Source organism: Nomascus leucogenys, chromosome 2, assembly GCF_006542625.1.
Source record: "Nomascus leucogenys isolate Asia chromosome 2, Asia_NLE_v1, whole genome shotgun sequence".
NCBI classification, from domain to species: Eukaryota; Metazoa; Chordata; class Mammalia; order Primates; family Hylobatidae; genus Nomascus; species Nomascus leucogenys.
In genome coordinates, this window is record NC_044382.1 from 51,110,661 (window position 1) to 51,135,578 (window position 24,918).

The 24,918-nt window shown below is 46.8% G+C and overlaps 2 protein-coding genes across 4 annotated transcripts in view; both read right to left on the reverse strand.

Moving 5' to 3' along the window:
• The window catches only part of HAS3 (hyaluronan synthase 3), a 29,366-nt gene extending 27,198 nt beyond the window's left edge, over positions 1–2,168 (reverse strand). For both annotated transcript variants that reach the window (XM_030794769.1, XM_030794775.1), the window contains exon 1: positions 578–2,168. The gene's annotated coding sequence lies outside the window, so the exon portion shown is untranslated. The remainder of the gene's footprint in view (positions 1–577) is intronic.
• A 3,309-nt stretch (positions 2,169–5,477) lies between these two features.
• TANGO6 (transport and golgi organization 6 homolog) overlaps positions 5,478–24,918 on the reverse strand; it is a 251,374-nt gene continuing 231,933 nt past the window's right edge. Inside the window, exon 18 of one of the 2 annotated variants that reach the window (XM_003262930.4) lies at positions 5,478–7,176. In XM_003262930.4, coding sequence (XP_003262978.2) covers positions 7,000–7,176 — 177 coding nt within the window. In that variant the 3' untranslated portion in view covers positions 5,478–6,999. The remainder of the gene's footprint in view (positions 7,177–24,918) is intronic. The other variant, XR_004026078.1, reaches the window with a different exon arrangement.

The following is a 24,918-nucleotide window of genomic DNA, read 5'->3' on the forward strand; positions in this document are numbered from 1 at the left end:
CTGAGGCAGGAGAATTGCTTGAACCCGGGAGGCAGAGGTTGCAGTGAACCGAGATTGCACCACTGCACTCCAGCCTGAACAGAGCAAGACTCCGTCTAAAAAAAAAAAAAAATTAGCTGAGTGTGGTGGTGCACGTCTGTAGTTCCAGCTACTCAGGAGGCTGAGGTGGGAGGATCACCTGAGCCTGAGAAACAGAGATTTCAGTGAGCTGTGATTGTGCCACTGCACTCCAGCCTGGGTGACAGAGAGAGACTGTCCCCCCCAAAAAAAGTGCCAAGTGCACATATTACAAACTACATATACATTAAACTTGTTCTAAGTCACATCACATATCATCTGAAAATGTACACAAATACGCACAGCAGCCAGGCATTGTACCTGCGGGCTATACCACTCCTCAGACTGGAGGGCAGAGGGCCAGCACGGGGGAGGTTGTAGGCAGCGCCGACCATGTGTCAGGGAAGCGCAAATGCCTTCTTGGTGGGCCCCACATGTTGGGGTTCATGTGTATATGTGAGTACCTGAGTTTGCATCTCAAACTCTACTCTGCTTGAAAGGCTTTTACTTCTGTACTCACTTTGTGGGGGAGAAGCTCCATTGTATTCAACAGATGTTCAAAACATTTCATGGAGGGTCTTCCGATGTAGTAAACAGGCTCCTGGCTGCAACCCAGCAGACTTGGAGCCAAATCCCACCAAGGGAGGATGTCAAGAGCCTGCCTCCCTGTTCTTCAAGATTGTTGTGAGAATCAGACAAGCTTATGGATGGAAAATGACTTTCCAAAATAAAGGAAATGCAAACACTGATCTTGCAACACTGTGTTACAAAGAACCACAGGGGGCACTCTGGAGGGGGGGGCACAAAAACTGAGGCCTGGTAGCGTGGAGCTACAGACTCCTTGTGAAGAACTGGGGAGGACAACAGGGGATGACCTCCCTAATGATAAGTTTCAGCTTTCCAGGGCCGAAGGTGGGGTCTGCATTCCCCTCTCACCTTGCCAGCCTGTGCAGAGGGCGCTGAGCACAGCCCTGAGCTCTGCCTGCAGGAAAGAGGCAGCACCGGGTATTGTAAAGAGCAACACAGGTTCCCAACCCCCAAGCAGTGATTCAGTTCCAACAGAGTGGAGCACGGCAGGCAGAGGTGCTGCGCACGGCAGTGTGGCTGCTGCATGTGACTGCAGCATGTCTGTGGCTGCAGAGCTTGCTGAGGACACAGCCAGGCCCTCTGAGGTCAAAGCTGCTGCTGGGGGAAGGGGCGTATTGGGGAAGAAGACCCCTCATGGTCAGGGAAATGTGGCACTTCTCACAGCTCCGGTTTCTGACTCTCTCCCTTTGCCACAGAAATTCCAGCCGAGATTTTAGATTTCTGTGCAAAGACTGCAGAAGCTTATCTGGTTTTGCACAGGTCAGATGACTCATCTCTTGACTTATCAGTTGATCCACTTTCACATGTTGTAGCCAGCCCTCCAATGCGGCAAACGGTTGGGCAAGAGGCACAGTCAGGTGGCAGGCAGCGCTTCATTCAGTCACCCTCGCAGACAAAGAGACAAAACAGGTGGATGGACCCAGCATAGATCAACATGCTTGCTCTCCTCTTTTGAGCCAATGAGGAGAAACTGCTGCTACCAGAGAAGAGGAGCTGAAACAACAGAGCCACCGAGGCCAAGTTGGGGTAGCATGAAAAGGGCTGGGGAATCACTGCTTCCTTTTTATGGAGGGGAAAAAACTGGCTGGGTATGGTTATATGCATTTCTTTTATTTTTTCCATTTTGGAGACAGGTTCTCACTCTGTCGCCCAGGCTGGAGTGCAGAGGTGCAGTCACAGCTCACTGCTGCCTCAAACTCCTGGACACAAGCAATCCTCTTTCTTCAGCACCCCTCCCTCCTGAGACCTGCTCTTACCTCTGGGCCTTGGCACTTGCTGTTCCCATTACCTGGAACGCTCTTTCTCCATTATTTCAGTGCTCATTAATTCACCTCCTGATCCTTATTCAAATAGCAACTTCTCAGCGAGGCTACTTCTGAACAACAAATCTCAACTTACTGTTCCCACGCTCCTCCCTCCTATTTTCTCCATAGCATCTCTCGCCACTTGACTCTTTTTTCTTTTCTTTTCTTTCTTTTTTTTTTTTTTTTGAGACGGAGTCTTGCTGTGTCATCCAGGCTAGAGTACAGTGGCACGATCTCGGCTCACTGCAACCTCTGCCTTCTGGGTTTAAGTGATTCTCCCACCTCAGCCTCCTGAGTAGCTGGGATTACAGGTGCGCCCAACCACACCTGGCTAATTTTTGTATTTTAGTAGAGACAGGGTTTTGCCATGTTGGCCAGGCTGGTCTCAAACTCCTGACCTCAGGTGATCCACCTGCCTCGGCCTCCCAAAGTGCTGGGATTACAGGTGTGAGCCAACGCGCCCGGCCCCACTTGACATTGTTTATCTTATTTGTTATTTGTCTCCCTCCACTGCCTCATAAGCTCTTCCCGAGGGTAAGAGTTCTGTTTTGTTCACTGTTGTGTTCTCAGGGCCCAGTGCAGCATCTGGTACGTAATAGGTGCTCGATAAATTGTTGTCATTGCTTATGGTTTGCTTTCCTACACCCCAGTCCCTGGCACACTGATTCTTACATGTGGATGGGCAGGCAAAGCCATAGGAAAGCAAAGAAGTGGAGGAGAGGGGTGAAAAATGAAGCAAGGGCCGGGTGCAGTAGCTCATGCCTGTAATCCCAGCACTTTGGGAGGCCCGCCGAGGTCAGGAGTTGGAGACCAGCCTGGCCAACATGGCGAAACCCTGTCTCTACTAAAAATACAAAAAAATAGTTGAGCGTGGTGGCAGACGCCTGTAATCCCAGCTACTTGGGAGGCTGAGGCAGGAGAATTGCTTGAACCCGGGAGGCGGATGTTGCAGTGAGCCAAGATCGCACCATTGCACTCCAGCCAGGGCAACAGAGCAAAACTCTGTCTCAAAAAAAAAAAAAAAAAAAAAAAAAAGCCAGGCGCAGTGACCCATACCTGTCATCCCAGCACTTTGGAAGGCCAAAGCGGATGGATCATGAGGTCAGGAGTTCAAGACCAGCCTGGCCAAGATGGTGAAACCCTGTGTCTACTGCAAATACAAAAAGAAAAAAAAAAACAAAAAACGAACAACGAAGCAAGGGACATGGAGGAGGAGATTGGGAAATCTGGGAAATTATGAGTGTGGAGAGATGATAAGGAGCAAAGCAAAAGTTAAGAGATTTCTGATTAAATAACAGAGAACTTGGAGAAAGGCAAGTTTGTGCCAAGGAGGAAGAAAAACAAAGCAGAGAGGGGAAACTCTCCAGAATGTTCAGGAAGTCTAACCTGAAAAAGCAGTTGAAGCCTGGGCAGAAGCCTGGAGTTTGGCTGTAGCCACAAGTGGGGCCTCTGCATGTCTCCTGCGGCTGAGCCATCCCCTGTAGAGCAAGGGGGTGGTGGATGGTGGGCCTGGGAAGAGGAGTAAGAGCCTAGGAGGGGAAAAAGGAGAGGAAGAGGCACCGGGCCAAGCAGAAGGCTGAGTGAGTGCCACAGAGGAGTCTAGGAGAGAGGCTGCTGGGTGGTGGAGGACACTGAAGGTGAGGGGCCAGCAGAGCCTCAGCGAACCAGGTAGAGGCAGCAGCAGAAGGGGCGGTGGGAGGTGGGAAGGTGGTCTCTGAGGGAGAAGAGCAGGGTGGGGGTGGGAGGCAAGACACACCTCACAGGGTCCATGCAGGGAAGTGTCACTTTTGTTCCCGTGTATTTAAGTTTTTGTGCTTTTATTTTTTGGGTCAGAGTTTTGCTCTTGTTGCCCAGGCTGGAGTGCAATGGTGCAATCTCGGCTCACCACAATCTCTGCCTCCCAGGTTCAAGCGACTCTCCTGCCTCAGCCTCCCTAGTAGCTGGAATTACAGGCATGTGCCACCACACCCGGCTAATTTTGTATTTTTAGTAGAGACAGGGTTTCTCCATGTTGGTCAGGCTGGTCTCGAACTTCCGACCTCAGGTGATCTGCCCACCTCGGCCTCCCAAAGTGTTGGGATAACAGGCGTAAGCCACGGTGCCCGGCCGTTTTTGTGCTTTTATTATCCTGAAGTTTTAACATTCTTTCCCAAGGACTATCATTCATACACACACACGCACATATATAATTTGGAAAATCTGAAAATTTTTAATAATTTGGTCATGTTTAAGAGGATTACATTAGGGCCCAGTGTGGTGGCTTACACCTATAAACCCAGTGCTTTGGAAGGCTAACGTGGGAGGATTGCTTGAGGCCAGCAGTTCAAGACCAGCCTGGGCAACATAGCAAGACCCTGTCTCTACAAAAAAAAATTAGCCAGGTGCAATAGTACACACCTGTGGTCCCAGCTGCTTGGGATGCTAAGGTGGGTGGATTGCTTGAGCCCAGGAGGTCAAGGCTGCAGTGAGCTATGATCATGCCACTTCACTCCAGCCTGGGTGACAAAGTGAGACCCTGTCTGTTAAAAAGAAAAAGAATAGGCCAGGCATGGTAGCTCATGCCTGTAATCCCAACACTTTAGGAAACTGAGTCAGGAGGATTGCTTGAGCCTAGGAGTTTGAGACAAGCCTGGGCAACACAGCGAGATCTCATCTCTGCTAAAATTTTAAAAATTAGCCAGGCATGGTGGTGCACACCTGTGATCCTAGCTACTCGGGGGCACTGAGATGGGAGGATTCCTTGAGCCCAGGAGGTCAAGGCTGCAGTGAGCCATGACTATACTACTCCATACCAGCTTGGGCAACAGAGCAAAACTGTCTTAAAATAAAGACCAGGCACGGTGGCTCATGCTTGTAATCCCAGCACTTTGGGAGGCCAAGGTGGGCAGATCACCTCAGGCCAGGAGTTCGAGATCAGCCTGGCCAACATGGAGAAACCCTGTCTCTACTAAAAACACAAAAATTAGCCGGGCATGGTGGTGTGCACCTGTGGTTCCAGTTACTTGGGAGGCTGATGCTTAAGCCCAGGAGTTGGAGGTTGCAATGAGCCAAGATCATGCCAATGCACTCCCGCCTGGGTGACACAGTGAGACTCTGTCTCAAAAAAAAAAAAAAAGAAAAGAAAAGAAAATAAAAAAATAAATCAATAAAGAGCTAGGCATAATGGCACATAACTATAATCCCAGGTACTCAGGAGGCTGAGAGGGTAGGACTGCTTGAGTCCAGAAGTTGAGAATAGCCTGGGCAATGTAGTGAGACTCCACCTCAAAAAAAATCAATAAAGAACAGATGTTTTTAGCCACTTGCCAAATAGTTCAAATTAAGAGGTGATCTATAAAGGTACCAGGATGCTTCATGAGGCACTCGAAGGTTTGGACTAGTGTCTTAGATTAATCAAGGTGGTCAATCAGGATCTGTCCTCAGAACTGGAATGCAATGAATGCAAATGAAGTTGTAAGTGAAATGGATTGTGCAACACATTAGATCTGCTGATCTGAAGTGGGTTGTGTGGAGTCTAGTTAAAGGAAGGCCAAGAAACAAGCATTTTTATTGTATATCCAGCTGGCCCAAAGGAGATTCTTCTTAGATTTGAAAGCCACAATGCCCATTTTCTAGACATCCTTCATTTGGAGAATAGAAATTAATCCAGCTACACTAGCTGAATGGAAATATTCCTTAAACACACCTAGCTAGATTTGTTCTAATTCTCTGCTCACTAAGCTCACTTGTGATCCTGTTCATAAGATGGCCTCTTTAAAGGGATGCCACCAAGGAAGTTCTGACTCAGAACCATGTCTGTGATCTGGCCAGAGAGAAATATCCTGTTGTTAACTAACAAATAGCCACGTTTGTGTGTAGATCCTTCAGTCACTCGAGCTTTTGGAAACTGCGTTTTGGTTCCTGTGGGTCTGGTCACCCCAGAGAGTGTGATAAAATCCTGTGATAAAATTCTGTACCTAGCCCTGCAAAGCTGAGGACTGATCAAGCAGCTCTGGGTTGGCCTCATCAAGGTGTTGACAACAGGGAGGGCTAATCTGAAGCAGCCAGCCAGTATCTCCTTTCTGTTATCTCTTTTAGCTGCTATCAAAATGCAGCAGCCAAAATATATAAAGAAATAAAGTGGAGACCACAGTGTTATATCTGAAATTGTTTCAACAGCCCTGGCATTAGGCCACCAGCATGCATTCTTTCCAGCCTGCATTCAGTGTGAACCCATTGTCTAGGCATTCATCTTTCTGAAGGAGCAGAGGACAGAAGGCAGGATGTAAACTCTCTGGATGCTTGTGGTTCTTTTCTCCTGATAATCAGGGCAACTCTCTCCAAACAGCACCAGAGGGAGTGAAGAAAAATGGCCTGGGAGGACAAATACAGGGCTTACCCTTCTTCTCTGGAAGAGTCAACCAGCTTGATTGTCCTTTCTGGGCATCAGAGCCTCTTCAACTCCACAGTTTTCCATCTCGACACCAGAGGACCAGATTTAGCCCTGTTGTTCTTTCCATCCAAGATAATTTTATTCCATTTTGCATTCTTTGATAATTATTTCCTTCCCCTCCCCACCTCCAACTGCATCTCCTACTCAGAAATGCCTCTTGAGCAGCCAAGGATGGCCAGTTCTGCTCCTCATTTTCCTGAGGAAGAAGAATCTCAGCCTGAAAGAACATAGAGCTGGGTGACATATGGGTGGCCAACCTCTTCTCCTCAAGTTCCAAGAGAGTGGGCAATTAGTGAAATTCCATCAGTCATGTTAAAATATACTTTCACCAGGTAGACATCCTTCTCTCAATGCTAGACGACAGTGAAAAATGTACAGATTAATGAGATTTGTAATTGTTTTCTCTTAACTGCACACCCTTCAGGCTGAATGTGGGAGTTCTAAACAGATGCCTTCGGAAGGGACCCTGAAGACGCAAGTGACTTGCACCATAAAACCACCCTGAGGGTCAGCCATGCTGCCAGCACTCAAGAAGCAGCAGGGCCACCTGCTGGAAGACCTGGGCATGGCTCTGGGTGCCTGGCCCTGCCTGCCTCCTCCATGTCCTTGGAGCCAGGTCTATGGCAGGACCATGATCTTCTTCTCCAGCTTCTGTGGAGGGAACAGGAAGTTTTTCATGATGTCATCCAGCTCTTCTAGGGCCAACTGGGCATGGAGCTTGGCCACGTCATCGGGTTCCAGACGCACCACGTGCTTCAGCAGGTGGTAGAGATCCTTGAGGACGGTGCTCAGCACCTGCATGAGAGAGACAGCCATGACCGCCTGTCTACTGTGCCGGCATTTCTCAGTACGACTGAACTGCCCTCTCCTCCTGACTGAGGAGATCTGTGAGGACATCCACAGACTTCCTGAAGATAATGTGGCTGGGTGCAGTGGCTCATGCCTGTAATCCGCACTTTGGGAGGCCAAGGCAGGTGGATCACTCGAGTCCAGGAGTTTGAGACCAGCCTGGGCAACATGGCAAAACCCCATCTCTACAAAATACACAAAAATTAGCCGGGTGTGGTGGTGCATGCCTGTAGTCCCAGCTACTGAGGAGGCTGGGGTTGGGAGGATCATCTGAGCCCGGAAGGTCAAGGCTGTAGTGAGCCATGATTGTGCAAAAAAAAAAAAAAAAAAAAGAAGATAATGCATTGCCATCTTGGGTTGGAGAAGGAGGCAGGGGTGGCGCTAGCCCTTGTACTGCGATAGTTTTCCCATTGTGTTTCTCACCCACCCCATGCCTAGCTACATGGCCTTGGGGCTTCTGCTCCTCTTTACTCCCAGGCCCAATCATAGTTCCCAGACTCCTTTATTCAGTCCCAAAGCATGGCAGAGACCTCAGGACCACAGACAGGCAAGACTGCCCAGACATGGTTGCTCCCAGAGCAAATGATTACCAGCATTTTCCTCCCCACCTCCCCATAAAGCCCTCTGCTGCCACCCACAGAACGGGCAACTATCTTATGAAACCCAGGAGGCTGTTTTTTTTTTTTTTTTTGAGACGGAGTCTCACTCTGTTGCCAGGCTAGAGTGCGGTTGCATGATCTCGGCTCACTGTAACCTCTGCCTCCAGGGTTCAAGCAATTCTCCTGCCTCAGCCTCCTGAGTAGCTGGGACTACAGGTGCGCACCACCATGCCCAGCTAATTTTTGTATTTTTAGTAGAGACGGGGTTTCACCGTGGTCTCGATCTCCTGACCTCGTGATCCGCCCGCCTCGGCCTCCCAAAGTGCTGGGATTACAAGCATGAGCCACCGCCCCCGGCCTTATTTTTTATTTTTATTGAAAAGATAATACAGTACAAAAGAGTACATATTAAAAGGTAAGGCTCTCTTCTACTCCAGACTCCTAGCTGTTTCCCTTCTCAGAGGACATCATTCATATGAAGACATTTTCTCAGTGTTTACAAGCACACATGTGTATACTTCTGTTTATTGTCCCCTCTCCGTTTTTTTAGACAGGGTCTCGCTCTGTTTTCCAGGCTAAAGTACAGTAGTACAATCATAGCTCACTGCAGCCTCAAACTCCTGGGCTCCAGCAGTCCTCCGTCTCAGCCTCCCAAGTAGCTGGGACTACAGGCATACACCACCATGCTTGGCATTTTATTTTTTTGCTATGTTGCCCAGGCTGGTCTTGAAATCCTGGGCTCAAGCAATCCTCCCACCTCAGAGGTTGGGATTACAGGCATGAGCCACCAAGCCCAGCCTTCCCTTACCTTTTTAAAGTACAAAATTATATTCTACACTTTGTTGTGTACCATGATTTTTCCCCCTACTTAACATATTTTGTAGATCTTTTGTATAATTGGCACATATGGAAATAACTTATTTTTTATAGCTGCAGAGGATGAATGTGATGCAATTTATGTACCCATCTTTCCAATGAAAGTAATTTAAATTCTTTTTTATCTTTTGCTATTGCAAATATTGCTGCAATAAATATTTTTTTGAAGATGGGGTCCTGCTATATTGCGTAGGCTGGTCTTGAACTCCTGGCCTCAAGTGATTCTCCCACCTCAGCCTCCTGAGTAGTCAAGATTAGAGGCATAAGCCACTGTGCCCAGTGCAATACGCATTCTGATACTTAAGTCATTACAGACATGTACAAGTATATCTGTAGGACAAATATCTAGAAATGGAATTTCTGGCTCAAAGGATAATGTGCATTACAATTTTGATAGATATGGCCAGAGAGGTTCCAATAATTTACATTTTCCTCAAACACTATGAAAATTCCTGTTTCCCTGTATTCTTATCAGTGCCACGTATTGGAAACTCCTTATTTTTGCTAATCTAGTAGAAAAAAATAGCATTTTGCTGTTATGAATTTGCATACTTCTAACAAATATATAAACATAAATTTGTATTTTTTTCTGGTGTGTATAATTCAGCTTCTCCTTAATGATTTGTAAAAACTCCTTTTTTAAAAAGTCCATTATCTGTCATATGAGTTGCAAATATTTTTCTCCTAGTTGGCATTTTTTCTTTGTGAAATTTTTTATTCTGGTGAAGAAATTTCCATTTTTGATGTAGTTAAATTTATCAAATGTTTTCCTTTGTGGTTTCTGGATTTTGTATTTTGCTTTAAAGAAATAGGGCCTATAATCTTAGCCATTATCCTATGCAATGTTTATTTTCTTTTATATTTATTTATTTATTTATTTATTTATTTATTTATTTATTTATTTTTGAGACAGTTTTGCTCTTGTTGCCCAGGCTGGAGTGTAATGCACGATCTTGGCTCACTGCAACCTCCACCTCCCGGGTTCAAGCAATTCTCCTGCCTCAGCCTCCGGAGTAGCTGGGATTACGGTCATGCGCCACCATGCCCGGCTAATTTTGTATTTTTTTTTTTTAAAATAGAGACAGGGTTTTGCCATGTTTGTCAGGCTGGTTTTGAAATCCTGACCTCAGGTGATCTTCCCACCTTGGCCTCCCAAAGTGCTGGGATTACAGGCATGAGCCACTGCACCCGGCCTATTTTTTATTTTTCAGACCAAGTCCCCCAGGCTGCAGTGCAGTAGCCAAGACGGGCAGATCACCTGAGCTCAGGAGTTCGAGACCAGCCTGGCGAACATGGCAAAACCCCATCTCTACTAAAAATACACAAATTAGCTGGGTGTGGTGGTGCATGCCTGTAATGCCAGGCTGAGATAGGAGGCTGAGATGGGAGAATCACTGGAACCAAAGAGCTGGAGGTTGCAGTGAGCCAAGATTGCACCACTGCACTCCAGCATGGGTGACAGAGCAAGACTCTGTCTCAAAAAATAAAAATAAAAATAAAATAAAATATAGAAACGTATATTTAACTTAGTCAACTCTATGCAAAGATTTTGTAAGGCCATTTAACAATGGAAACATCTAGGCCAGGCGCGGTGGCTCATGCTTGTAATCCCAGCACTTTGGGAGGCCGAGGCGGGCGGATCACGAAGTCAGGAGATCGAGACCACGGTGAAACCCCGTCTCTACTAAAAATACAAAAAAAAAATTAGCCGGGCGTGGTGGCGGGCGCCTGTAGTCCCAGCTACTCGGAGAGGCTGAGGCAGGAGAATGGCGTGAACCCGGGAGGCAGAGCTTGTAGTGAGCCGAGATCGCACCACTGCACTCCAGCCTGGGCGACAGAGCGAGACTCCGTCTCAAAAAAAAAAAAAAAAAGGAAACATCTAGATCTTGCCTTTAAAAGGCTTCTGGTCTAGTGGGATGAATAAGAAGATATTCACGTAAAGACAGACAATACAGAATAGAACATGGTAAAGGTCACAGGGAGCAGAGAGAGAGTGATGAGACATCAGAGAAAAGAGAGGCCACATTTTAGGAATAGGAAAGTGCACTGAAGATGGCGAATGGAAATGATGGGAAATAGTTAATTCAGCGGGTAACAAGCACATGGTCTGGGCCCAGGGTCCCCTGAGCATTCCACCAAGTAGACTGTGTCTAGCACCACGTGTCTTGGACTTGCTGTAAGAAGAGAGCAAGAGCCTTTCCATCTTTTGATGTTCCTGATCAGCATGGACACTGGGGAGTGGAGGCAGGAAGTCAGGGGAAAGGGCTACATAGAACAAGCTCCCCAGGCTGACCCTTCCCCACGGCGGGCTCCCTCTGGCCGCCTGTGCTCCAGCTGTGCCGGCCTTCTTTCTTTTCTTGCCTGAACAAAGCTCCTCTCAAGGCCTTTGCATATGCTAGTTCCTCAGCCTGGGAGGCTATTAATATTTTGCTTCCTCTTCCTAGGACTCCTATATCCTTGGCCTCCGGGATTCTTTCCCTAACCCCCACACCTAGGTAAGTCTTCCTGCCCTTCCTGGAGTTCTGTTTGTAGCCCCTATCAGGACTGTAATGTAAATATTTATTGTAGGGCAGGCACGTGGTGTAAAAATAAATAAATAAAAAATAAAATAAATATTGTGTACTTTAAAAAAGGTTTTCCTCTCTAGATGGTAAGTACTATTGACATTGAGGCCATGTTTTGCCTTTTTTTCTTTTTTGAGAAAGAGGCTTGCTCTGTTGCCCAGGCTTGAGTGCAGTGGCTCTATCTCAGCTCACTGCCAACCTCCGCCTCCTAGGTTCAAGCGATTCTTGTGCCTCAGCCTCCCGAGTAGCTGGGATTACAGGCGACCACCACCATGCCTGGCTAATTTTTGTATTTTTAGTAGAGACAGGGTTTCACCATGTTGGCCAGGCTGGTCTCAAACTCCTGACCTGAAGTGATCCACCCATCTCGGCCTCCCAAAGTGCTGGGATTACAGGCATGAGCCACCATGCCTGGCAGCCTTGCCTTTTTCACTCTGGTATAGCCCCAGTGCCTCAGAAAGTGACTGGTACATTGCTCATACCTAAAAAAAATTACAAATGAATAAAGGTATTCATGCGTGCTACTGCTGGCTAGTCTCTCAATTGGTAAAAGCAGAAACTCCTAAGAATGTCGACTGAAACACTGCCAGACAACCAGGGTTGCGACCTGCAGTCACACAAGGTCCCATGCTCAAGAGGGCCAGGTTTACTTGGTCTAATGATCTGCTGTTGCCATCCTAAAATTCTCCCAGCCTGGATAACATAGCAAGACCTCATCTCTACTGAAAAAAAAAAAAAAAAAAAAAAACATTAGCCAGGCATGGTGGCACACGCCTGCAGTCTAGGGCTTGGAGGCTAGGGCTGGAGGATCCCTAGAGCTCAGGAGTTTGTGACTGCAGTGAACTATGAACGTGCCACTGCACTCTAACCTGGGAGACAGAGTGAGACCCTGTCTCAAAAAAAAAAATCATAATAATCTTATTTTTGAACTTGTGTGTGTGTGTGTGTGTGTGTGTGTGTGTGTGTTTTGAGACAGAGTCTTGCTCTGTCGCCCAGGCTAGAGTTCAGTGGTGCGATCTTGGCTTACTGCAACCTCCGCCTCCTGTGTTCAAGCGATTCTCCTGCCTCAGCCTCCTGTGAACCTGTGTTTTGTAAATGAAGTCCAATGGGACAGGGAGCATGAATGTCAGTGGAGGAGGTAAGATTGTGTTCACTCCTCTTTGCCAGAGCATTTGCATCTGGAGTTCACTGTGCCCCATAAGCACAGGATTCTGGTGGACTTGCCATATGGCGGAGGACAACAAGGCTAGAAGCAAGTACAAGGCAGGCATGGCTGTTACATTTAAGAGTGGGCAAATGGAGGCCCCAACAGCTTGGAGAGGCGACACTTTTCACGCACTTACCATGCGTTGCTTTGAACACAGAAAGAAGGCAATGGCTTTCTAAAAAACACAGAGGACCATGGAACCCAACTGCATCTTTCTTACTCATTCACTTCCTTGTTTTAGCCAATCATTTACACTGAAAATAATGGCACAGCAGGGCAACCCATTGTTCTTGTTCCTTTCAGTCCTTTCTTATCAGTAAATCAAAGGTAGACAGTGTTGGCTGAATGTAAATGTATCAAGAAATGAGGCTGGGCGTGGTGGCTCACGCATGTAATCCTAGCATTTTGGGAGGCCGAGGCAGGCGGATCACCTGAGGTCAGGAGTTTGAGACCAGCCTGGCCAAAATCGTAAAACCCCGTCTCTACCAAAAATACAAAAATTACTGGGCGTGGTGGTGGGTGCCTGTAATTCCAGCTACTTGGAAGGCTGAGGCATGAGAATCACTTAAACCTGGGAGGCAGAGGTTGCAGTGAGCCTAGATCGTGCCACTGCATTCCAGCCTGGGAGACAGAGCAAGACTCCATCTCAAAAAATAAAAATAAAAATAAAAGGCCGGGCGCAGTGGCTCACGCTTGTAATCCCAGCACTGTGGGAGGCCGAGGCGGGCGGATCACGAGGTCAGGAGATCGAGACCACGGTGAAACCCCGTCTCTACTAAAAACACACACAAAAAAAATTAGCCGGGCGTGGTGGTGGGCGCCTGTAGTCCCAGCTACTCGGAGAGGCTGAGGCCGGAGAATGGCGTGAACCCGGGAGGCGGAGCTTGCAGTGAGCCGAGATTGCGCCACTGCACTCCAGCCTGGGTGACAGAGCGAGACTCTGTCTCAAAAAAAAAAAAAACAAAAAAAAGAAATGAAATAAAAATGTTGAATTCAGGCCAGGCGCAGTGGCTCAAGCCTGTAATCCCAACGCTTTGGGAGGGCAAGGTGGGAAAATCACGAGGTCAGGAGATTGAGACCATCCTGGCCAACATGGTGAAACCCCGTCTCTACTAAAATACAAAAAATTAGCTGGGCACAGTGATGCGCGCCTGTAGTTCCAGCTACTTGGGAGGCTGAAACAGGGGAATCTCTTGAACCTGGGAGGCAGAGGTTGCAGTGAGCTGAGAGTGAGCCACTGCACTCCAGTCCGGGTAACACAGAGTAAGACGCTGTCTCAACAACAACAACAAAAAAAGTTGAATTCAGCGGGGTGCAATGGTTTATGCCTATAATCCCAGCACTTTGGGAGGCCAAGGCAGGAGGATTGCCTGACTCCAGGAGTTCAAGAGCAGCCTGAACAACATGGTGAAACCCCATCTCTACAAAAAGTACAAAAATTAGCCAGGTGTGGTGGGGTGTGCCTGTAGTCCCAGCTACTCGGGAGGCTGAGGTGAGGGGATTGCTTGAGCCCAGGAGGTTGAGGCTGCAGTGGGCCATGATCTTGCCACTGCACTCTGGCCTGGGTGACAGAGTGAGACCCTGTCTTAAAAAAAAAAAAAGTTGAATTCGTGTTGTGTAGAGTTTCTACTGATCTGCTAAGAAGGAAATACATATGCATGTGCAAGCTATGAAATACAAATTGTGTAATTTCAGTGATTCTGTGTAGGAGCTAATGCTCTTACATTTGCTTTTAGAATTGGCATTGCACAATGTAAAGATGAACAGTAAAATTCATGCTAATAATTTAACATTTTAATTTTTCTCCAGCAAATAATAAACATCATGACAAGTTGAGAGACAGACTTAGACCCCATCTCTTAAAAAAAAAAAAAAGCAGACTTTGGAAGGAAAAAAATTATATTTCCGGCCAGGCACAGTGGCTCATACCTGTAATCTGTGCACTTTTGGAAGGACAAGGTGGGTGGATCCACTGAGCTCAGGAGTTCGAGACCAGCCTGAGCAACATGGCAAAACCCCGTCTCTACTAAAAAATTAGCCAGGCGTAGTGGTGCATGCCTGTAATCCCAGATACTCGGGAAGCTGAGGCAGGAGAATCACTTGAACCTGGGAGGTGGAGGCTGCAGTGAGCCAAGATGGCGCCACCACACACTAGCCTGGGCAATAAGACAAGACTCTGTCTCCAAAAAAAAAAAAAAAAAAGTATATATATATGTATATGTATATGTATATATATGTATATATGTGTATATATGTATATGTATATATATGTATATATGTATATGTATATATATGTATATATGTATATGTATATATATGTATATATATATATATATATATATATATATACACACACACACACATACACACATAGGCATTCTAACCAGAGTGACTCCATTTTGAGTGAGGGCTGGGAAAATGAGGCTGAGACTTGCTGGGTTGCATTCCCAGAAAGTTAGGTATTCCTAATCTCTAGATGTTTATGGTTAAGGGAACAAATTAATAATGTTTACTAAATAGACCCAGACTTAGGAGTGTCCACATATCCGGATATCTGGAGAACAAAGACATTCCTAATTTTGCTTTAAAGATGATAATATTGATTCTTGCAAAATATAGTAATTAGTAATTAAGAAAATTAATCCTTTATCACAAGTCCTTGTAGCAGAGCACATCTCCCCATATATATGAGTATTGTATCTAGGGTGGTCACGTTCCTCCTCTTACTTTCAGGAACGTCCTACTCTGTCTATGGAACAGCTGTTCTTTCACTACTTTACTCTCTTAATAAATTTGCTTTTATTTTCCACTGCAGACTCGCCCTGAATTCCCTCTTGCACAAGATCCAAGAAGCTTCTTTTGGGGTCTGGATCGAGACCCCTTTTCTGTAATACACACACACACACAGCACTAATGGTACTTTCTTCTTGTTGTTTTTATTTGTTTTCCCTAGCAAGGAGCCCTGCATTTTAATCTGCACTGGGACCCACACATTATAGTCAGCCTGCAAACAACCCTCAATGCTCCTAGCCCAGTGTCACCATGTGAAGCGCCTGAGTCCTGTGAGCAAACCTCAAGAAGATGCTGCCTGGTCCCTGTTGGGTAGTTACCTCCTGGGCTTTCTCAGGGAGCTTCTGAGCCACAGTCAGGTCTCCTAGGTCAGGGGCCTGACTCTGTGGCCTCACCCAAGTGCCTTTTTTTTTTTAAGATGGAGTCTTGCTCTGTGCCCAGGCTGGAGAGCAATGATGTGATCTCGGCTCACTGCAACCTCCGCCTCCTGGGTTCAAGCGATTCTCCTGCCTCAGCCTCCCATATTGCTGGGATTACAGGTGCCTGCCACCATGCCGAGCTAATTTTTGTATTTTTAGTAGAGACGGGGTTTCACCATATTGGCCAGGCTGGTCTCAAACACCTGACCTTGTGATCTGCCGGCCTCGGACTCCCAAAGTGCTGGGATTACAGGCGTGAGCCACCAGGTCCAGCTTCGAGTGCCCTTTCTAACCTGTCTTTGGGCGAGGAAGTCTTATCTTTCCTGAGGCTGGCAGCATGAAAATGAGCTAATTCCTGGCAGAGGATGACTCTCCACCGCTATTGCCTCATGATTACTCACTCATTCAATAATCAGTACTATGTGCCTCTGTCATGCCCAGGCAGTGTGCTGGCGATAAAAAAGATGAATAAGGCACGAACCCTCCCAGGTGGCAGCTACAGCCCTGTGGGGAGGCAGTACACACACCCCACATGGAGTGATCTCTGTTCTAAGAGAGAAACGCCGGCAATTTTGTAGAAGCAAAGGAAGTCATTTCCGTCTCTGGAGGTGGGTGGAGGAAGAGGAACCTGTACCTGCTCTGTGAAAGTGCCTTCACTCTAACATTTATTCCCGGCCAATGGGTGGCACCAAGGAAATGGCTTGGGGGAACTTTAGTAAGTCTTCTAGCCCCCAAGCCACCACAAAAAAAAGGCAGTTTCTTTCTTTCTTTTTTTAAAAGGCAGTTTCTAAGCAAAACCAGCATTCTTGCTATGCAGGTACAGCCTAAAGACAAATCTCCTAACACTCTCTCCAATGGATTACAGCCCAAAGCATCTCTATATATAGAAATTCTAGAGCTTCCGCTTTTTTTTTTTTAAAAGAGGGTCTCACTCTGTCACCCAGGCTGGTCTCATGGCTTCCTGTGCCCCATCCTCCAGTGTTTGTTACAAGGTCATCTTTTTTTTTTTTTTTCCTTTTAGAGGAATCTTTCACTTAGAAGTATCTTTGAGATTTTTTTGCTAGAGCCTCCTAACATTCAAAGTAAAGTCAGCTTTTACTTGTTAAAAAGGGATACTCACAGGTATTCTGTTCTTTCTCCGTGTGGGTAGGAATTTCCCCCTGGGCACTGCTGTGTCCTTAAAATAACAATACTGCCTGTGCAAAACCCACTCCACACTTGAGGGGTGCTGAGCTCCCTGTTATCAGTTACCGGATCTCTGTTTTTAGTAACTGAGTGTTAAGCAAAGGCTCCTGCTTAATTAATGGGTCTATCTTAGCAACCCACCCTGGTATAGAGCTTCTTCCCAATCCCTGTGACTCTAGGGATCCCACACATCACAGGACTTCCTCTGGACTCCCCAAGGATCAAAGCTTCCTGCCAGCCAGAGATTGTCACCAAATCCCATGGATCAGGGGCTGAATACAAGGAGAGTTCAAAGGTAAACTTACAGGAACCTCTGTGGGGGGCAGGATATAGGCAATCCCACAGCGGAAACCTCTCATTATGAGTTCAGCACACCTGCTCTTCATCCCCCGACTGTATCAGGCCCAAGGACTCCAGGGCAAGGTGGAGTGGGTATGGCTGTGAGTAGGCTGGGTGCGTCTCATTCACAGGAAAGCTAGTTTAGCTGCTTGCAGTCAGTGGTTGAAACAAACACTTTCACCATCTGAGAAGCTTAGGCCAAGGATATCTTAAAGAAGTACCCAGACTCCTGGTCTGAAAACTCTTTGGAAGGGGGTGGCGTTCAGGTTCTTTATCAAAAGAATTTAGAGAGCACATGTGACACACACACACACACACACACACACACACACACACACACACACACACACAGTCTCCCTCTCTCTTCACTCTCCCTCTTTCCAGGCGCCAGTTGGCCTGTAACACACAAAGCTGAAGCTTCAGGGACAAGGGCAGTCTTTAGGGTTAGACGTGGCTCAGAAAGGACCAGAAGAGGCTTGGCAAACTGAAAAGGGAAGGTGTGAGTAAAAGACTGCCTTGGGCACACAGGTGCACTTTCAATGGAAAAGCAGGAAGACAGTGTTTGACTCTTTCAAGGAGCTTGACCTGGAACATTTGCAGAGTGGTTGTATCTTTAAGATCAAAAGAATAAATAAATGGCAAATATCTTTCTTCTCTTTACTTCCTAAATTTATTTGTTTGATTATAAAAGCCATATTACTACAATCCAGAATATATGAAAATAGAGGAAGAAAAAAGGCTCTAGTTAGACTACCTCTCTAACACAAGCTCCATAAGTAAAGACAGTAACGAGTAGATTCATTTACACTTAAAAATTATTTTAATATTTTAAAGGCTTTTAAATTTCAAGGTTTTTTTTACTACTGAAACTTGGTGAATGAAATGGCTATTCTGTTCTTATTTTGTGAGATCAACAAAACACAACACGCATGGTCAAAAATAAGACATTTACAGAACAAGGACTCTGGAAACAGTGATCTAGCAGAGGTTTTTCCATCTATAACTTCTTAATAGGAAAATGAGTTGCTAAATATAAAAGGACAAAAATGGGGCCGGGCGCGGTGGCTCAAGCCTGTAATCCCAGCACTTTGGGAGGCCGAGGCGGGCGGATCACGAGGTCAGGAGATCGAGACCATCCTGGCTAACACGGTGAAACCCCGTCTCTACTAAAAACACAAAAAATTAGCCGGGCGTGTTGGCGGGCGCCTGTAGTCCCAGCTACTCGGGAGGCTGAGGCAGGAGAATGGCGTGAACCCGGGAGGCGGAGCTTGCAGTGAGCCGAGATCGCGCCATTGCACTCCAGCCTGGGGGACAGAGCAAGACTCCGTCTCAAAAAAAAAAAAAAAATAAATAAATAAAAGGACAAAAATGTTAAATGCTAGCATACACTCATTGTGTCAGAGACGTTAAAACCAGAGCGACTGCATTTTGAGTGAGGGCTAGGAAAATGAGGCTGAGACTTGCTGGGTTGCATTCCCAGAAAGTTAGGCATTCCTAACCTCTAGGTGTTTATGGTTAAGGGAACAGATTGATAATGTTTACCAAACAGACCCAGACTTGGAAGTGTCCATATATCCCAGTATCTGGGAACAAAGGCATTCCTAATTTTATGGTGGCTCACACCTGTAATCACAACACTTTGGGAGGCCAGAGGTGGGTGGATCACCTGAGGTCAGGAGTTTGAGGCCAGCCTGGTCAACATGGTGAAACCCCGTCTCTACTAAGAGTACAAAAATTAGCTGGGCATGGTGGCGGGCACCTGTAATCCCAGTTACTTGGGAGGCTGAGGCAGGAGAATTGCCTGAATCTGGGAGACAGAGGTTGCAGTGAGCCAAGACCACCCCATTACATTCCAGCATGGGCAACCAGAGCGAAATTCCATCTCAGAAAATAATAATATTGATTCTTGCAAACTATAGCAATTAAGAAAATCCTTTATCACAAACCCTTGTAGCTGAGCACATCTCCCCAAGATCTTTTGTGTGTTTTTTTTTTTTTTTTTCTTTTTTGAGATGGAGTCTCCCTCTGTCACCCAGGCTGGAGTGCAGTGGTGTGATCTTGGCTCACTGCAACCTCTGCCTCCCAGGTTCAAGTGATTCTCCTGCCTCAGCCTCTCAAGTAGCTGGGATTAGAGACAAGCGCTTCCATGCCTGGCTAATTTTTGTATTTTTAGTAGGGACTGGGTTTCACCATGTTGGCCAGGCTGGTCTTAAACTTCTGACCTCAGGTGATCCACCCGCTTTGGCCTCCCAAAGTGCTGGGATTACAGGCGTGAGCCACTGCGCCTGGCCCCAAGATCTTTTTCTATCCTATATATATAAGCATTGTACCTAGGGTGGACGTGTTCCTCCTCTTACTTTCGAGAACGCCCTACTCTGTCTATGGAGTAGCTATTCTTTCACTACTTTCTTTTTTTGTTTTTTTTGAGAAGGAGTCTTGCTCTATCGCCGAGCCTGGAGTGCAGTGGCACGATCTCGGCTCACTGCAACCTCCGCTTCCTGGCTTCAAGTGATTCTCCTGCCTCAGCCTCCCGAGTAGCTGGGATTACAGGCGCATGCCACACCTGGCCTTTTTTTTTTTTTTTTTTTTTTTTAGTACAGACGGGGTTTTGCAATGTTGGTCAGGCTGGTCTTGAACTCCTGACCTCATGTGATCTGCCCGCCTCAGCCTCCCAAAGTGCTGGGATTACAGGCATGAGCCACTGCACCCGGCCCACTACTTTATTTTCTTTTCTTTTTTTTTTTTTTTTTGAGACGGAGTCTCACTCTGTCACCCAGGCTGGAGTGCAGTGGCGCGATCTCGGCTCACTGCAAGCTCCGCCTCCCGGGTTCACGCCATTCTCCTGCCTCAGCCTCTCCGAGTAGCTGGGACTACAGGCGCCCGCCACCACGCCCGGCTAATTTTTTGTATTTTTAGTAGAGACGGGGTTTCACCGTGGTCTCGATCTCCTGACCTCGTGATCCGCCTGCCTCGGCCTCCCAAAGTGCTGGGATTACAAGCGTGAGCCACCGCGCCCGGCCATACTTTATTTTCTTAATAAACTTGCTTTTACTTTGCAATGTAGACTCGCCCTGAATTCTTTCTTGCACGAGATCCAAGATCCCTTTCTTGGGGTCTGGATGGAGACCCCTTTCCTTGTAACAATTGTATTTAGAAATTCAGTCTTCTATAGAAACAAGAGATGAAGCAAACAAAGATCAAAAAGAAAGAAGGCTGCATTCCACACAATCGTATCAACACCAATTGTGACTCCCTTTGTGGTTGAGAAATAAATAAGAGGCACAAAGACAAAAACGGAGGAATAACAGGGAAGTTATACACTGAAATAATAAGGTGAAGACGGGGGAAAGAGGTGAACTGGAGCTGGTAGCTGGAGATTGTCCTGGGAGAAAAAAAGATTCTCTAGATTGAGGTCCAGAAGAGAAGACTCCAGGATCCGACTAGTTCTGTTTAAAAACATGTTGGAATAAGCATTAGGTGTGGTATGAATCTGTCAGAAAGCAACAGTCCAACTTCTTCTAAGCACCTTCATCTTGCCCAAGATGTGATTTTGTGGCTAAGAGATGTGAGAGGGAACAGATGAGACTATTACGGGGCAGAAAGTCAAGAATCGTCAGTAGAGAACAACTCAGCAAAATTTCCCACATTGTGTGCAGGAGACCAGGCTAAGTATTCTGCTGAATGGCTCCCACACCCCGGAGCTCACACCCTGTTGGGGAGGCAGACACACAGAATTAAGCCTAATGGTCAGGAGGCAGGCAAACTGGGTGAAGTGGACCCTAGAGCTCCTAATTATTAGCTAGGGAATCTTGAACAAACTACTTCACTTCTAGGAACCCCAGTGATCTCATCTGTAAAATGGGAATAAGTTTGCCTCCTGAAGGTCACAGTAAGAATTAATGTATCTAAAGATCCAAGAACATGGCTGGGTATGGTGGCTCATGCCTGTAATCCCAGCACTGTGGGAGGCTGATGCAGCTGGATCACCTGAGGTCAGGAGTTCGAGACCAGCCTGGCCAATATGGCAAAACCCCTTCTCTGCTAAAAATAGGAAAAAAATTACCTGGGCATGGTGGTGGGCACCTGTAATCCCAGCTACACGGGAGGCTGGGGCAGGAGAATTGCTTGAATCTGGGAGGCGGAGGTTGCAGTGAGCCAAGATGGCGTCACTGCACTCCAGCCTGGGCGACAAGAGCGAGACTCCATCTCAAAACAACAACAAAAAAAACAAAGATCCAAGCACAAGGACTTGCAAATGGTGGGTGCTAAAGAAGTGATGGTTTGTCAGTGAAAACTGTGACCTCTGTGAGGGCCAGGACCATGTCCATCCTGTAACTCTTACATCACTGAGGCCTGGAAGAGAGCCTAACATGCAGTAAATCTTTGAAGAATGAATGAATGGCAACGGTAGCTAATCCTTACATAGTACTTGGTATATGCCAGGTATGATTCTAGGCATTTTGTCTACATTAACTCAATCCCCACAACACAATTATCATTTCCAATTTGCCCAGGTTCACACAGCTGGTAATGGGTAGATCCAGGATTCAAACCCTGGTAGCCTGACTCCAGAGTAGTGTTCTTTATTAATCATTATACTGTACTGTCTCTCAAAGCAGTTATTATTATGACTATTATTATTATTGAGACAGAGTCTCTCTCTATACCCAGGTTGGGGTACAGTGGCACGATCATAGCTCACTGCATGCAGCCTTGAAGCTCAGGTGATCCTCCTGCCTCAGCCTCCCAAGCAGTTGGGACTACAGGTGTGCATCACCATGCTCAGGTAATTTTTTTTTTTCAAGACAGAGTCTTGCTCTGTTGCCCAGGCTGGAGTGCAGTGGTGTGATCTTGGCTCACCGCAACCTCTGCCTCCCAGGTTCAAGCAATTCTTCTGCCTCAGCCTCCCAAGTAGCTGGGACTACAGGCATGCACCACCATGCCTGGCTAATTTTTGTATTTTTAGTAGAGACAGGGTTTCTTTTTCTTTTTTTTTGAGACAGAGTTTCACTCTTGTTGCCCAGGCTGGAATGCAATGGCGCAATCTCGGCTCACCACAACCTCTGCCTCCTGGGTTCAAGCGATTCTCTTGCCTCAGCCTCACGAGTAGATGGGATTACAGTCCTGTGCCACCACACCCAGCTAATTTTGTATTTTTAGTAGAGACAGGGTTTCTCCATGTTGCTCAGGCTGGTCTCGAACTCCCAACTTCAGGTGATCCGCCCGCCTCGGCCTCCCACAAGTGCTGGGATTACAGGCATAAGCCACCGTGCCTGGCCAGTAGAGACAGGGTTTCACCATGTTGCCCAGGCTGGTCTCCAACTCCTGACCTCGTGATCCGCCCGCCTCGGCCTCCCAAAGTGCTGGGATTACAGGTGTGTGCCACGGTGCCCAGCTTTTTTTTTTTGAGATGGAGTTTTGCTCTTGTTGCCCAGGCTGGAGTTCAGTGGCGCAATCTTGGCTCACTGCAACCTTCACCTCCCAGGTCTCCAGGTTCAAGCAATTCTCCTGCCTCAGCCTCCTGAGTAACTGGGATTATAGGCACCCGCCAACACGCCTGGCTAATTTTTTGTATTTTTAGTAGAGATGAGGTTTCACTATGTTGGCCAGGATGGTCTCGAATGCCTGAACTCAGGTGATCCACCCGTCTTGGCCTCCCAAAGTGCTGGGATTACAGGCATGAGCCACTGTGCCCAGCCTCAGCTAATTAAAAAAAAAAAAATTTTGTAGGCCAGGCACAGTGGCTCATACCTATAATCCCGGCACTTTGGGAGGCAAAGGTGAGAGGATTGCTTGAGCCCAGGAGTTTGAGGCCAGCCTGAGCAACATAGCAAGACCCTTTGTCTACAAGAAATAATAGAATTAGGCATGGTGTCACGCATTTGTGGTCCCAGCTACTTGGGAAGCTGAGGAGGGAAGATCACTTGAGCCTGGGTGGTTGAGGCTATAGTGAGCTATGATTGTGCCACTGCATTCCAGCCAGGGTGACAAAGCAAGAAAGACCCTATCTCAAAAACAAAAACAAATTTTTCGTAGAGATGGGGTCTTGATATTTTGCCGAGGCTGGTCTTAAACTCCTGGCCTCAAGCAATCCCCCTGCCTCAGCCTCTCAAAGTAGTTATTATTTTCACTACTATGGAGTGGGAGGCATGAGGCACATATAACCACCTACCTTACGAGTATATTGTGGGGATCAAAAAAAGATAATGTATGTGAGAGTATTTCACTATCATCAGCAAAGTGATAAATAATTCAAAGTATTGTTATTATTACCACCACATTAGGAAAATTGGGTTTACCACCAAGGAATAAGAATAGGAGGGGAAGTCCGGGCATGGTGGCTTATGCCTGTAATCCCAGCACTTTGGGAGGCCAAGGTGCGCAGATCACTTGAGGTCAGGAGTTCAAGACCAGCCTGGCCAACATGGTGAAACCCTGTCTCTACTAAAAATACAAAAAAATTAGCTAGGCATTGTGGTGTGTGCCTGTAATCCTAGCTACTCAGGAGGCTGAGGCCAGAGAACTGCTTGAACCTGGGAGGCGGAGGTGGCAGCGAGCCAAGATCACGCCATTGCACTCCATCCGGGGCAACAGAGCGAGACTCCATCTCAAAATAAATACATAAACAAATGAATGAATGAATGAATAGGATGGGAAAAGGCACAGCTCTGAAAACAAAGAATAGAGAGCAGAAGCCAAAGGCAGAGTGGCTGGGCAGATGAATAAATGAAGGGGAGTGAGAGGAAGTGGGAGGTGGTGTAGATGCGGGGAAATGAATTTAATGTAGTCTGAACACAGTATCGGGCCAGCGCAGGTCAGATGATGTTGGTAGCTGGCACGCTGGAAGCTCTGATCAAGCTATGCCGCAGAATGGAAAGCATCAGGAAGAATTCTGCCGGGCAAGCAGAAAGGGGCCAGACTCCAAGGTCTTCGAGGCGAGTGGCCTCTCTAAGATAATGGGCAGGAAACAAATAAATTGGGGAAGCAGAATGGACACAGACAATCCAGACCTCATTCAGGAGCTCTGGACTGAAGAAGAATAATGCTTTCCTGATAAAACCCAAACTTTCACTTTGATGGATCTATGAAAAAGAAATTAGGGCCAATTCAAACCTGAAAGACCAGGCTTTTGAGACACTTCACTGAAAGCGTCGGGACGGTCAGTAAAGAAAGGCAGGATTACTAATGTCTAAGAGATTTCTACCCATGCCTGACAGATAGAAAATCTCAAACACACTGAGAAGTTCACAGTGGCATTATTATTAACTGGAGGTTACTGAGGTTTTCAAAAACCTTTTATTTTAAAAGTATTTTTCTCTGCTAGACCTAGAGATAAATGGCAGTTTTACCCTTTCTGGATTGTGTCTGGCTGCTAAATGGGGAGAGCATCTAAAGTGCAAATTGGAGATGGGGTGGAAAGGAGATGAGGCGGGTATCATGTGTGGTTTGCACTGAGAAAAAGGGAGAAATATTTAACTGGTCAAGTGCCAAAAATGCTACAGGGACATGGACAGTTTAGGTTGTTTAGGGACAAAGACAAAGATGGTGGGTAGCAGTTAACCCTTGGGAGGGATGATAGCTCAGGGGTCCTAAACAAAAAATAGGCGGTCAGAACTCCCAACACCTAATAGTGTGTGCTCCCCGGCTGGCTTATGCTGAGGCATGCTGCCCAAAGGCTGGAGTGGTCAGTGACCATGCAGCTCCCTGCA